Source organism: Clarias gariepinus, chromosome 19 (genome assembly GCF_024256425.1).
Source record: "Clarias gariepinus isolate MV-2021 ecotype Netherlands chromosome 19, CGAR_prim_01v2, whole genome shotgun sequence".
Taxonomy (NCBI): Eukaryota; Metazoa; Chordata; class Actinopteri; order Siluriformes; family Clariidae; genus Clarias; species Clarias gariepinus.
Genome location: NC_071118.1, coordinates 22140671 through 22154567, shown reverse-complemented (window position 1 = coordinate 22154567; position 13897 = coordinate 22140671). Strand labels below are relative to the sequence as shown.

General features: G+C 37.9%; 1 protein-coding gene across 8 annotated transcripts in view; it reads right to left on the bottom strand.

The window, feature by feature from the left end:
• LOC128507346 (transcription factor 4-like) overlaps positions 1 to 13897 on the bottom strand; it is a 160306-nt gene that overhangs the window by 53388 nt on the left and 93021 nt on the right. For 5 of the 8 annotated variants that reach the window (XM_053478148.1, XM_053478144.1, XM_053478146.1 and 2 more), the window contains 2 exons: positions 7836 to 7965; positions 6581 to 6630 (listed from right to left, as the gene is read on the bottom strand). In XM_053478148.1, the coding sequence (XP_053334123.1) occupies positions 6581 to 6630; positions 7836 to 7965 (180 nt within the window). Of the gene's footprint in view, positions 1 to 6580; positions 6631 to 7835; positions 7966 to 8945; positions 9110 to 13897 lie in introns of those variants that run through there. The other 3 variants (XM_053478149.1, XM_053478145.1, XM_053478151.1) reach the window with 2 other exon arrangements.

Genomic DNA, 13897 nt, shown 5'->3' with positions numbered 1-13897 from the left:
GAAGAAGGCAGCGCTAGCTTAGCTTAGCTTAGTTTGGCTTCTGGACTAAATGACACATGAACACACTTTCAGTCAGATTTCGTTTAAACTCTGGCTTTGTTTAAGAAGCAGTCGGCGTGCGGTTTGAGGTAAAAGCTAAAAGGGCTGAGGGGCTGCACTACCTGCTCGGCTGCTGTGAAGGATTGTGGGAGATGAATAGAGGGGTCAGGTAGGGGATAATAGACTCAGAAAACCTCTTCAAACATGCACACAGAGGGGAGCTCTCTCTCTCACACGCGCGCGCGCGCGCGCACACACACACACACACACACACACACACACACACACACACACACACAAAGGGGCAGAGGGAAGGCTACCTGGGTGGGCAATTGACCCGTGTGTTTTATAGCTAAAAGACGTCTCTCTCTGTCTCTCTCTCCCTGTTTTTGGCTGGCTCTCTTTCTCGCATTAAGAAACCATTTCGTAATTTGTCCCAGTAAGCGAAAGAATCGAGTCACGCCAAAACCTCTTTCCCATCCTTTCTATTTCTCTCTCCATCCTTCATTCTCATCCTCTTTCTCTCTCTGTCCAGCCCCCTCTCTCTCTCTCGCGCTGCCTCTCTCCTCCTCTTTTGGCATGAGGTGAACTTTCCCTGCAGTGTTGGACGGCGCTGCAGCCCGAGCGCTCCCCCTAAATCAGGGCTTGTGGGAGATGCTTCTTTGATGTGGGGGGAATAAATCTCGGTGTGGCACGAACAACGCGCTGGTATGATTATTTAATAGAACCGATAACAATATTCTCCTTTATTATTATTATCTAATATTCTCAGAGTTAGAATCCGAAGCTTGGACAATACGAACCTTCGACGTGCCAATAAAATGTGTCGAAATTGAAACTCGACTGATGACCGTCACTTCGCTCTTTGCCAACTTTTATTGTTCATCTGCCATTTCTCTCTCTCTGTCTTTCTCTAGTTTTCCTCTTCGTTCTCTCTTTTATGACTTCTTTCTGCCGATGACTCTTAGTCACTGAAGAACTGATCCCGACCAGTGTCTGCTCTTCTCTACCTCAAAAAAAAAAAAACTTTCTCGCACAATTCAGCACATTAAAAGAAAACAAAATAATAAAATAATAATAATAATATTTTAAAAAAGAATAGCTTTTACCTATGTTGATATTTTTGATTACAATTTTGTTGCCTTAAAATTAAACTGTTTTGTGCTTACAAAACAACAATAATGTATATTTATAATACCAATAATAATATTGTATTAAAACACAATATTCTTTACAATAATACAAGTAATACAAATTGCAGGATTTTAAATGATAATAATACTACTACTAATAATAAGAATTATTACTATTTTTATAAATATTATAATTCATTATATTTTAAATAATAAAAATATATAAATATATAATTTATATAATAATAATAATAAAATTGTAGTATTATTATTATTAGTTTTATTATACTAATAATAAGAAACAATTAGTGCAAATTAGTACAAAAATATTATATATATATATATATATATATATATATAGTGTTATTTAATCCAGTATACAGAATAAAAATCAGTACCAGTGAAAAAACTCTTAGCTAGCTTTTGTCCACATTTCCTTATTAGCTTTACATCCTTAAGACCATTTCTTCTCAACCTCTACACCTCTACCACAGTTACACTACAGTATCGTTTACTGATTTCCCCTAGACCTACTCTAGATGAAACTCACATCTGGATAAAACATCCACAACCGCCTGTCTTCCAAAAATATTTAGATAAACAATTCAAAAATGCCTGCACTGAGTTTTTATGTGAAACAACTTTTTCTTCCTGACTGGTGTTATAACTTCCTGCGTTTCTATCTCTGTACACACTGGTCTGCACTGGTGTACTGGAATCAGGAAGTGCTCGAACGGACAGTCGGTTTGATTTGAAGCAGCTGAGTGTGTGACTGTAACTCGTCCTCCATGTACACCTGAGCTAGTAAAGCAAATTCCTCAGGGCATCCTCAGGAAATGAAAGGCTGCAGTAATACAACTACAAATAGTTTAGAAATCCTAAGCTATATCCTCAGTATATAACTCTGCATACTTTTCCATAATCATTTGTATTCAGATAGTGTGCATCACACACATAACAGAGTATAAAAAACTAAACCTTTCATTACAGTTCTCTATTATATTACCTTCATATAATGCATTCCTACAGAATGACTTTTCCAAACTGAAACACTGAACAGTCGTGGAACACGTAATGCTGCTGTCACACACAGCATGAGGAATTCATCACTGCACGGCTACGTCTCTCTTTCTCTTTTTTCCCCCTTTTTTTTTCATCCTTTTGGCCAAAATATTCAGGACGGCTCTGTTATCTGCAGCTGCAGCCGAACAAAAGTTCCCTTTGTAAAATGTGCGTGTAAACAAACAGGATGGCGCTAATTTGATTAGTGGGGCTCTCACAAAATGGCTGCCGGGGCGCTTGAGCACGATGACGACCCTCAATGGTCAGAGGACAACTCGATCGCAAAAAAAGGGAAACCTGCACAAAATCAGAGGAAGCTGGACATGGACAGTGTGAGGGAAGCAAACAGGCACTTTGAGAGAAGTTTCGATATTATCGCTCATGTCTTAAGAGCTCGGCCTCGCTCACCAATTCATTCACTGTAATCAGACTCTCGGAGAAATGTGCTTTTGAGGCCATAAAGTAAATAAAATTGTATACATTTTTATCATTGTGTAGTTGTGCTATACATTTTAGTAATGATTTACGTCTTGGAATATTTTCTTTCAACATATTGACTTAAATTGACACACACATATTTACATGGTAAGCTTCAGTCTGTAACAATGAAGGCAAAGAAGATATTATTTACTTATTACATTTATCAGTTAATACATTATAGTACCTACTGTATATACTACATTTACATTATATATTATATTATATACTTCAAAAGTGTAAGTTGTTTTAAAAGTAATTTTAAAACCAAGTTCATTAATCTTTAGATTACTACCTTAATGCTGTTTTACATCCAAATAAACAAAATTCAACCTACAGAATTACACACACACACGCATCCAAGCTGAAACAGCATTCGTCCTCTCTTCCTTCCTGATAATATATTCCACTTCTCTAGCATTTGAAGGGATTAGCATTGATTAGCAGTACTTGTCTCAGATATGATTGTGTGTTTGACAGCGAGGCAGAAAGAAGTGCATCGCTTCCACTCTTTTAGGTGTAAAACTGCGAGAGCGATGGATATAAGCCTCTCTCTCTTATGTGTGCCTTTTTTTTTTTTTTTTTTTTTTTTAAAGACGTGTATGGAGAGCAGACATTTTCCTGACTGGGAAATTTTGGTCTGGTGCCAGTGACCCGACATGCCCGCGGTCAGAGAACGTCTGCTCTCTCTCTCTCTTTCTCTCTCTCTCCACTCACACACACACACACACACACACACACACACACACACGCACAAGCACACACATTGAAAACAATATACAATATTGTCTCTGTTCACTATTTAGGTTTACTTTTTTTTTTCTTTTCTTTTTTTTTATTAAATGCAACATTTTTTCCCCTTCCACACTATGGTGCTATTTATTCATCCTATTTCACCTGAGCACAAACATGGTAATTATTAACAAGAATATCTTAAGTCTTATGTATGAAATGTTTTTTAGTCTTGATGTCACACAGAGACGATATTTATTTTTCCTCCCCCAGTGGCGTGGCTGTATCTTCAAGGAAATGGACACACAGCTGTTTCTGCTATTTTTCCCCTCTTTTTTTTATTAATTTAGAAAAGAGATGAAAAAAATGTATGAAGTCATCTAATGGTACATTCTGCTTCGGCTCACACAGAAGTTTGGACGCTTCATTTTTTTTCTTTCAATGCACATGCGCACACACACACACATGCCTTTTCAAATAAATAAGAGCACAGATTTGTTAAGTTTGACGTTTTCTGATCTCTCCGACACAATGTTTTCATGAACATCTGAATGAAAATTTACTACATTCTTCTTGTGGGGGAAAAAAAAAATCAAATTACTGAAAAATGATAGAATGACAACATGAATGACAATAATGTTGAAAGGACTCAAAAAGCATGAGTGTTAAGTTTTGACTACCCAAAGTAAATGTTTTAACATTGCGCTGGTCGAGGGACACAAAGTCTTTAGGTTCTTGCCTGGGAAAATATAACACACACGCACATACACACATATACACACACACCATACATACAATTCCCACTCTCTGGCTCCTAAGACAACGCTGATGGTGACAGCTGGTGTTGCGGCGGCCATTTTATTTTTCCCCCCTCAAGTTTTGGGCCTTGGCCAACACCTCACTGCCACCCGCTCAAGAGCCTGTCAATCAGTCGCATCACCATGGAGACACATCTCTTTCCCTCTCTCACCTCGCTCTGTTTCTCTTCCTCGCCGGTCTCTATAAGAAGTGCAAATGGCGAGTCTCAGATTTACACCAGTATTATGGGAGTCTAATTTTTTTTTTTTTTTTTTTTTTGCATTACTTATGTTACTCATGTTTCCCAGCATGCTGTACCTTTCTGCCCAGGCTGAGAGAGCAGTCTAGAAGGCCAGCTGGAGCAACCAGCAATTACGTTTTACAATGTAGATGTGAAACAGAGAGGAATAGGAGCAGCTCTAGTGTCTGGAAATGTCATACGTACTGTATGGCATGAGCTCAGCAGCACGGCAGTAAAGCCGAATTAACTCTTTTAAACCTCGACTAGCCTGTATTATAACACTTTACTGAATACAATGACATTTGTTCTCTGTAAGACAAAAGAGTTTTTGTGTTTTACAGACGACGATGAAGAGGACAACGGAATGAAAAACCTATATGATCCTTTATACAATATCCTGACTCTAACTTCCTGATCTAATGCTATAGGGTTTAATTTTTTCCATCTAGCAGACTCACTGTGATGTGCATTTCAAACGAATCCAGCCGAAGCACACAGCCTAAAAATTCAGGGTTTACGGCTTGACCCGGGGGCCCAAACAAATTTCCGCTCTCTAACTCAGGAACCTTTAGATCTGCGATCCGGTGCTACCGGTTAAAAGAAAAAGAAGAAAAAAAATAATAAAAAAGGACAAAAACCAGAAACCCGTCTGCAATGTCCTAAACACACTGAAGGGGGCAGAGCAGCTCAGGGAACAGGAATTAAAGCACACACGAGAGAATAAGTCCCGACTGTGCCTTCTGCTAGACCTAACTTAATTTAATTAACGCTGTCGACTTTAAACAAACTCTAATATGCACTCGGAGGAGAGAGAACGAGGAGAGCCGGGTGAAAATAAAGCTCCTCGAGGACGAACTCAAGAGATGCTTTAACATCTCAGGAATGACTGAGATCATCTGGAAAACTATTAGTGTACACAACCATTTCTATACAGCAGCATTTTATATATATATATATATATATATATATATATATATATATATATATATATATATATATATATATACCCACACACTGACAGAGACAGAGAGAGGAGAGAGCAGAAAGCAAGTTATAGAGGAAGGGATTTACAGCAAATTATCACTTTCTTTATCATTTACATCAAATATAGCATAGAATGTAAACTCACAGGCTTTGGCAGCCTTACACCGGATTAACTAAATACAAAATAGGGAAATAAAGATTACATGCAAGGACAGACTGCACTTACCACACTAATGCGAACTAATATTCTTTTGATTGCTGCATTATTCCTGCTCCTGCATAACTGTCAAGTGGGTAAATTAACTTCCTAAACGGTTTGCCATACTGTAATGGAGTTTACTTGTGAGATTTCACCTCTGGGGGCATTTCAGGACGATAAATTGAAACGTGTGTGGAAAACTACTATTAAATAAACTTAAGAAAAAAAAAAAAAACAGAAGAAGAAAATAAAAATAAACATCTCAAAGCCAAAAGTGAATTCTCTCTTAATAAAAAAGCCTTATGTCAATTAATTGTAACTGATCTCATAAAAAAAGGATTTATTCAATACTTTGTTTAATATTAATTATATCACTCAACATTAGATTTAAATGTTTAGTGGAGGGGAAAAAAGTGTCAATACATATTAAAATTCACAATACAAATTACAGAGAAAAAAACAGCGATGGCCATCTGTTCAACAAACAAAAAACTCAAACATAAAAAAAATCAGCTTGAATACACAAAAAAAAAAAACAAGCACGCACACAAACACACACTGCAACAACAGCGTTGTCAAGCGAATGAAGAGCATGCACAAATACGCACATCGCCGTGCTGTGTTCACACACGAACAACAGACCCACACTGCCGCTCACGGAACTCGCGCATGAGCAACACGCGGAGCGACATCAGAGATCCGAGTCGCAACGTCACAACATTCCAAACTCTTTAACGGAAACTTTGACTTATTCTACACATCTTGACAATTTTGATGCAAAAATGTAGAGTAACTGTCATGCATTCACGTCAACAGTAGACTGGCTGATGTGTTACGGCAGCTGCAGACTCATCTGTGTGGCGGTAAAAATGTAATTTGACTGAAAAAACAGGAGGAAAGAGAGCCACGACTTACCGACGAGGGCAGGCCTGGTGGGACTTTGCGTACTTTCTTTGTCTGGACCTCTGAAAAATCAGAAGATTTTTTTTTTGAACGATGATGTCAGTAACACATTTCACAAAAAAGCATATTAACATATTAACAATGTGACAGGTGATATGATTCCATAAGGTGCCAAAAAACAAAGCCTGGTTAAACAACCTGAAATTACAGTAACTATGTTTTTTTTTTTGTTGTTGTTGTTTTAAGGAGTGGGTGGAGAGACTGTGAGTGAGTGTGTGTGTATATGTGCTCATGAAAAGGTGAGGCTTTGATGAGATATGAAAAGAAGTGCAAAAGAAGGGCTTGAACCTGGAAGCCTGATTATAAAGCACTATAAATTAAAAATATATATAATTATGCTTTGTGGAAGGTTTGATGACAAACACTGGGACACTGATCATGGCACAATTGTCTAATCAGTTAAATCTATAAGTTGTTCATGTTATTAAAGTGACTCAAATAGTTAAGTTCATCTACTACCACTACTACTACTAATAATAATATTTGTTTCATTTAAAAATATATACATATTACAATACAAGTGCAGATACGTGACAAAGTAAAGGAAAAGCCTCCGTCTGTGTTGTACAGTTTGGGTCTCTTTAAAAGGAAGCATCGCTGCAGATCGACACACAGTTTACTATCCTGATGGGCGTGGTCTCCTCCAGGTTGACTCCGCCCCTAACCCCAGGGCATGAAGACGGTAAAGACAAGAATGATGTACGTCACATGCGCTGATTTTTTACATTCAGCAGCAACTCAACTCAGCTGAACATGTATGAGAGTTTTTCGGAGCGATGAGTTTCGTACAGACGCTACAATCGTCATCAGAACACATTAGTTGAGGGAAAATCTTCTGCAAGTATCTTCTTCAGTCAGGTGTAGAAACTGTGCCATTAAAGCTGCTCTGAAGGCTCACCGACGACACTCTACTAAAACGCTTTACATCGTGTTTTACTTTAATTTGTCACTCATCTGTAATACATCTAAAGTCTGAAGAATTCCAGGAAGTTAAATTATCATGAGCAACTCTGCGTTGTGAAATTAATGTATTACAGAGAGAGATGTAAGATGAGGATAATAATAATATAAATAAAGTGATGATGAGGCCTCGTAAAAATTATTTAGTAGTGATGTTTATGCGAATAGTTGTGTCGATAATAATGAGGACAGGGACGTAACTGATGGTGAGATGACAGAACAGTGGTGATGATGATGATGATGTTACCCATAGAGTCGCTGTGAAGTGGTCTTCGCCGTTGGTTGCTGCTGTAATGCTGATAATACTGAGAGCCTGGTTTAGTGGGGGATACCGTCCCGGGACTCACCATTCCCATCTCCCCTCCCATGATGCCCTGCTGCACCACACACACACACACACACACACACACACACACACACAAGGGTGGCATTTTATTAATAGCAAGATTTTAATACAACCCTAGAAATTATTTACTCAACCAATTATTATTATTTTTTTAATATAAGAGAAATATTTAATGACTGGATTATAAAGTATTATTCAACTCATTTTTCATTTTACCATAACTGACAATCGTGTCATATGACACATGTCTTTATATACTAAATAGTCTGTATATAAAAACCTCAATATTAATAATAATAATATTAATAATAATAATAATAAATCTCAGGAATAATAATAAAAGTCACTGTACATTTATAAAGCCTAAAGTGATTAAAAATAGAAATCTTAGAACACCCCATACAGGGTTTTACAAATCATACACCATGAGAGACATGGAGAGTCCTCGTAGTATTTTTAAAGTATAGAAACGCCACTTAAGAGTTACACACATGCTGAATAAAAATCTGAATTCATTCCTTATTACACATCCATATTATTTATAAATGTATCCTCAGGAAGCTCTGCGTGCTGGTTTTGGGTTATAATGGATCCAGAGTCTATCATGGGTCAGGCACACACATATTCTTTCAAAGCTAGGAGCAATCTGAGGACTCCACACCACCGGAATCCAGAAAACCTTGAGGAAAATGATGAGGAAGATGTACTAAACTTCACACACACACATAAACACAGATCCTGAAGCTGAGACCCACCAACGCTAACAATTTTATCACTCAACTCAACGTATTACAACAGAATCATGATGACATAATCTGTCATATCACACCACCATGTGGTTTTTAAAATAAAGAATAATGGATTTACAAAATCCCAAACAATTATTAATATAGAGTAAACATTCTGGACTACAAAATAAAATGAAAAGTATATCTAATATGTCTACGCTTATTTATTTTTTACATTTACACCGGAGTTGGTGTGTCAGGTGCTAAAAAGGCACACACTTACCCTGAGCAAGCACATCCTCTCATTAATCTCCCTGTTAAAGTCATTCTATGCTTTGACCTCCTTCTCCACCCACTACGAAATAATTTTTCGTCTCAGATAATAAGAAAGAAGTGTATCTCTCCATGCTGAACGTAAGTTCGAAAGAGAGAGAAAGAGGACAGCGTGTGTGAGTGAGAGTGTGTGATGACTCCCCCTTTCCAAAAAAAAAAAAAAAAGAAGAAGAAAAAAAAGTTTGTAGAGTTAACTCGCCTGTTACCGGGTGTTAATTAGTAGAGTTGATCGAGAAGCGATAAGTGTTTGGTCTAATCTAAATTCCAATCACTGACTTAGACACAACAGACTTTAGTGATGCTCCGCTAGGCCACCATTCACATGCAAAACACCATTAAATGGGCCAATTAAGGGCCACAGTAGCTCCCAACCCCGCCCCCATCTTTCACATGTTAAAACAAAAGAGGCCTTGTCTTAAATAAAGTCACTGGCCCCCTTCCCTCCCTTCAGGGTACGTACTGTAGTTAAGGAGCTTTTTTAGCCGGGGTGAAGGGGGCTTTGGCTAAAACAAAGGAGTCTCGTCTCGTCTCAGAGACACTTTTCTCAAGCCCGGCGACGTCGTCGTGGCAACTAGACGGGAAAATAAATAAATAATTGAGGGACGTGCAGAGCGCTCCCATGGTCAAAGTTGGGCATCTAGGGCATCAATTTCAACAATTCCGTGCCTGCTGATTTCAGACCTGGCACCGTAGTACCCAGCTGGCATCCAGGAGAAAATATTAACAAAGATAAATGAGGAACACCTGAAGCGGCATGAAGGATTAACACTCGGAGTTAATAACGGGGGAGCACGATGCCTACTCGGCCACCAAATGATGATTACAAAAAATGGAAAAGACATTAGCATAATTACAAAAGTGCAACAAGCAAAAATGTAAACAGTGTGTCGGGATAACGGGGAAGAAATATAGACGGAGAAGACAGAAATGGGGCCAGTCAGGCAGCAAAGTGGAACGAAAGAAGAAAATAAAAGTGTGAATGAGTGAGGAGCTAAATGAACAGGTGAACATGTGAGTGAGTGAGTCTGTGTGAATGATGAGTTAACAGACATGGGTTCTGTGTCAAGCGCTTTTTCAGAAACGTGTACTTTTCCCCCCATCTCCTCCTAGATAATGCCCTCATATGCTCACTTACAAACATTTCACAACCTGATATGTTCCTCAACCTCATCCATGTTCTCCCTGTTTTTATCCGATTACCCTTAAAACCTCAGCCACTCTTTAATTCCAAAACCATGATGGCAACATGACTTATGAATGAGTGTTGCATAAGTAAATTCCTGTGTGTGGGTTTTCGTGTGTGTGTGTGTGTGCCACAGTAAAAGTCTCCCACTGCAGTCTGTCAGCTCCCTCTGTAGGGAATTGAGTCCCAAAGGAAGGGACTCAGGAACACCCGAGCCGACACAGCACATGCATGCACAAACACTCACACACTTGCCTTTAAACTGCTGCTAAGTCACTTCAAGATGAGAGCAGCGTGCCACGCTGCAGTTCACTCCCTGTCCAACACACAGTGATCAAACTGCTGCTTAATGACCACAGACAGCTCTTCCATCCCCCCAAAACATGCACGCACACACACACACACACACACACACGGATACAGAGCATCTGAACAGAACTTAGTTTTTCTGATTCACTACACATTCTCATATGAAAATGAGGTGAAATGCACTGGATGAAATAGAAACCCAAATTATTATTATTATTTTTTTTTAAATATGCCACATAAACGCTGAATGTCAGGACAGTACTACCAAATGTCCTTACAATGATCGGGTAGGATTGAATGCCTCAAAATCACTGGATGGTGTAAAATGTTTCACATTCACTGGACAGTGTCAAATGTCCTGAACATGAGCGTTTAATGAGCTCACAATTATAGGATGATGTTAAATGTCTCATAACAACTGCATGTCCAACAAACTAATAGAACTGTGTCAAATGTCCTCCCGATGACAGGATCACATCAGATGTCGCTACAATGACACAAGAGTGTCAAATATTCTCATAAATACAGCGATACCTCTGTATACAAACGCCCCGCCTTATTCTGCAAGATATTTGCCTCGGCATACAGGAAGTACTTTTGGTAAACGAATGACCGAACCGAACTGAACACCATCGCCTGATTGTCCGTCCAGAAGCGGTTCAAGACCGGTTTGCATTAATGCAAAGACCAGCGAAGTTAGTTGCATTGAGGTAAGTACAAATTGTTTGTTGCATTTCGTGCAAGATTAAGTGAAGACATAGCACCATGGGTCCCAAGAATATTGGCCAGGACAGTAGCAGGAAAAACAGCCACTTTCAGTTTCATTTTTTATCACCACTGCTTTTACGCTCACTTCCTGACATCTTGGAATGCACACTCACAATGTACGGTAGACATTGTTCATATCTTCGAAAATTCTTAACTCCAATGTTCGTATGTAGAGGACTGACGGTATACTGTTGGAAATTATCAATTAAACAAATTACCGACAAATTATCCCTGACACAATCGCTGGATAGTGGCCAATGCCCAGAAAATGACAGGATGGTTTCAAATGTCCTTACAATGACAGGACAGTGTCAAATGTCCTCACTATCATAAGATGGTGTCAAATGTCCTCAGAATGATAGGATGGTTTCAAATATCTCACAATGATAGGATGGTGTCAAATGTCCTTACAATGACAGGATGGTTTTGAATATCTCGGATATATAGGATGGTATCAAATGTCCTCGGAATGATAGGATAATTCTGAATGTCTCGCAGTGATAGTGTGGTGTCAAATGTCTCGCAATGATATAATAGTGTCAAACATCCTCAAAATGACAGGAGAGGGTCAAATGTGTTTGTAATGGTAAGATAGTGCCAAATTTCCTCAAAATGATAGAAGAGTGAGAAATGTGTTTAAAATTCTCAAACAGTCTCAAATGTACTCAAAATCACTTAATGTGATGATGCTGAATGTCCTCATGATAAAATCACAATCTTCACAACGCCACGACGATGTTTAATATCCTCACAATGATAAAAGCGTGTCAAATGTCTTGAAATGAAAAGATAATGTCAATCCTTTTATGTTTTTCTTGTAAACTAAAATTACCAGAATATTTCTTAAAAGTTATTTAGACTAAGATTAGGATTAGATTTAAGTACATAACAATAATTAGCTACAATAATAATTATGTTAATGTAAGGTTTTCACCATGACAGGACTAAAACAACTCTGTGTGTCTGAGGTTGGGACCTTAGAAAAGTTTAGAAAGTATGCAAAATTAATTAGTTAATGAAATGAAAATTGCTAAAAGCGCTATACAAATAAAATTGAATTGAATTGAAATTGAATTTACCTTTTGAATGGCCAGATAAAAGACAGGAAACACAATGCAACAATAGAAGGGGGAATAGATAAAGACTAAAAATGCAATAGACAAGAAAATTAGGGGAAATAAACAATATAGAAATAAGCAGATAAACAAGAGACAATAATAAACAAATAGAATTTTATAAACAAGCCAATCCATGTGTTTATAACAAAAATAATGACAACAAAAACAACACTAATAATAAAGGTTCAAATGTCTAACCGTCTAACTTTTTGCCAATTACAACTAAGAAATTACTTTTATCTTAAATCATAATCAAATCTAAAACAAACAAACAAACAAACAAACAAACAAATATTTAAGAATAAAACAACCAGGACAACTGAATGTCATTTTAAAAATGATGATAATGATGATGATGCTTATTATTATTATTATTATTATTATTATTAAATGTAGTATGTGTGTGATATGTTAACTTTTTTTAAATAACAGTGGTATTGATGTAAATAAATTCGGCAAACCTGAAACCCTTTCTGTCTTATGACACACAGACACAGACACACACACACACACACACACACACAGAGACTACACCTTGATGACAAATAAAAGACAGCGAGCTTTGATGCTGATGACTAGAAGAAAGAGAAAGACAGAAATACAAACACTGCATTCATGTACGAGGTGTGGTATGTGTATTTATGTGTGTGTGTGTGCGCGAGTGAAGGTGTCAGGCTCACTAAAGCAGATTCTTGACAGATCAGACCTGCTCTTTATCCACAAGCAGCTGCCGCGGCACGCTAACTGCTAATGGGCTGTTTGATCTGAACACATCTGAACGGGAAAAACCCTGCCTCATTTTATCCTCTGTCTCTCCCTCGTGTTCTCTCGCTTCATCTCTACAGCATGGTTTTAATGACCTCTCCACTCCAGATCCTGACCAGCCTACACTCAAGCTTCAATTTAGTGTGCTTTATATATATATATCCATAGTCTCCATCTGAATAGTCTATCATCATAAGACTTTTAAACCCAAACACTGCATAGAGTCATGTCTCGTGTCTCACACAGCACACTGCTGCTGCATTACATATAACATAAATGCACAGAGTTTGACAAATGCCAGGTGATGGTTAATAAGAAAATAATATAACCTGTCTATTTGTAATGGCAGATGTGTCTAAATTATTACAGGCAGTCTCTGAGGGGAGGCCATACTGTAGATCTAAAAAAAAAAAGGAGTGAAAAAAAAACAGCTGTTGCGCATGCACACTACTGTCATATCACACACGTTCTGAGAGAGAGAGAGAGAGAGAGAGAAACAGCAGCTGCTACACTGTGTCTAGAACTACAGGGTGGGTGAAAAGTAACTAGGCATTAAAGATTGGTAATAAAGTCCACATTTCTAATATAAATTTATAAAAAACTAATTGTACATGTACTGTACTTTATTATATACGGTAGGAAAAGAAAAGCAAATCTTCAACATGGGCATGGGTGGGATCAACCAGTTTCCTTAATGCAGAATCTTCTGAAGGAATTCTTTTGGGATGCTGCTCACAACCTTCTGAATCCGTGCCTCCA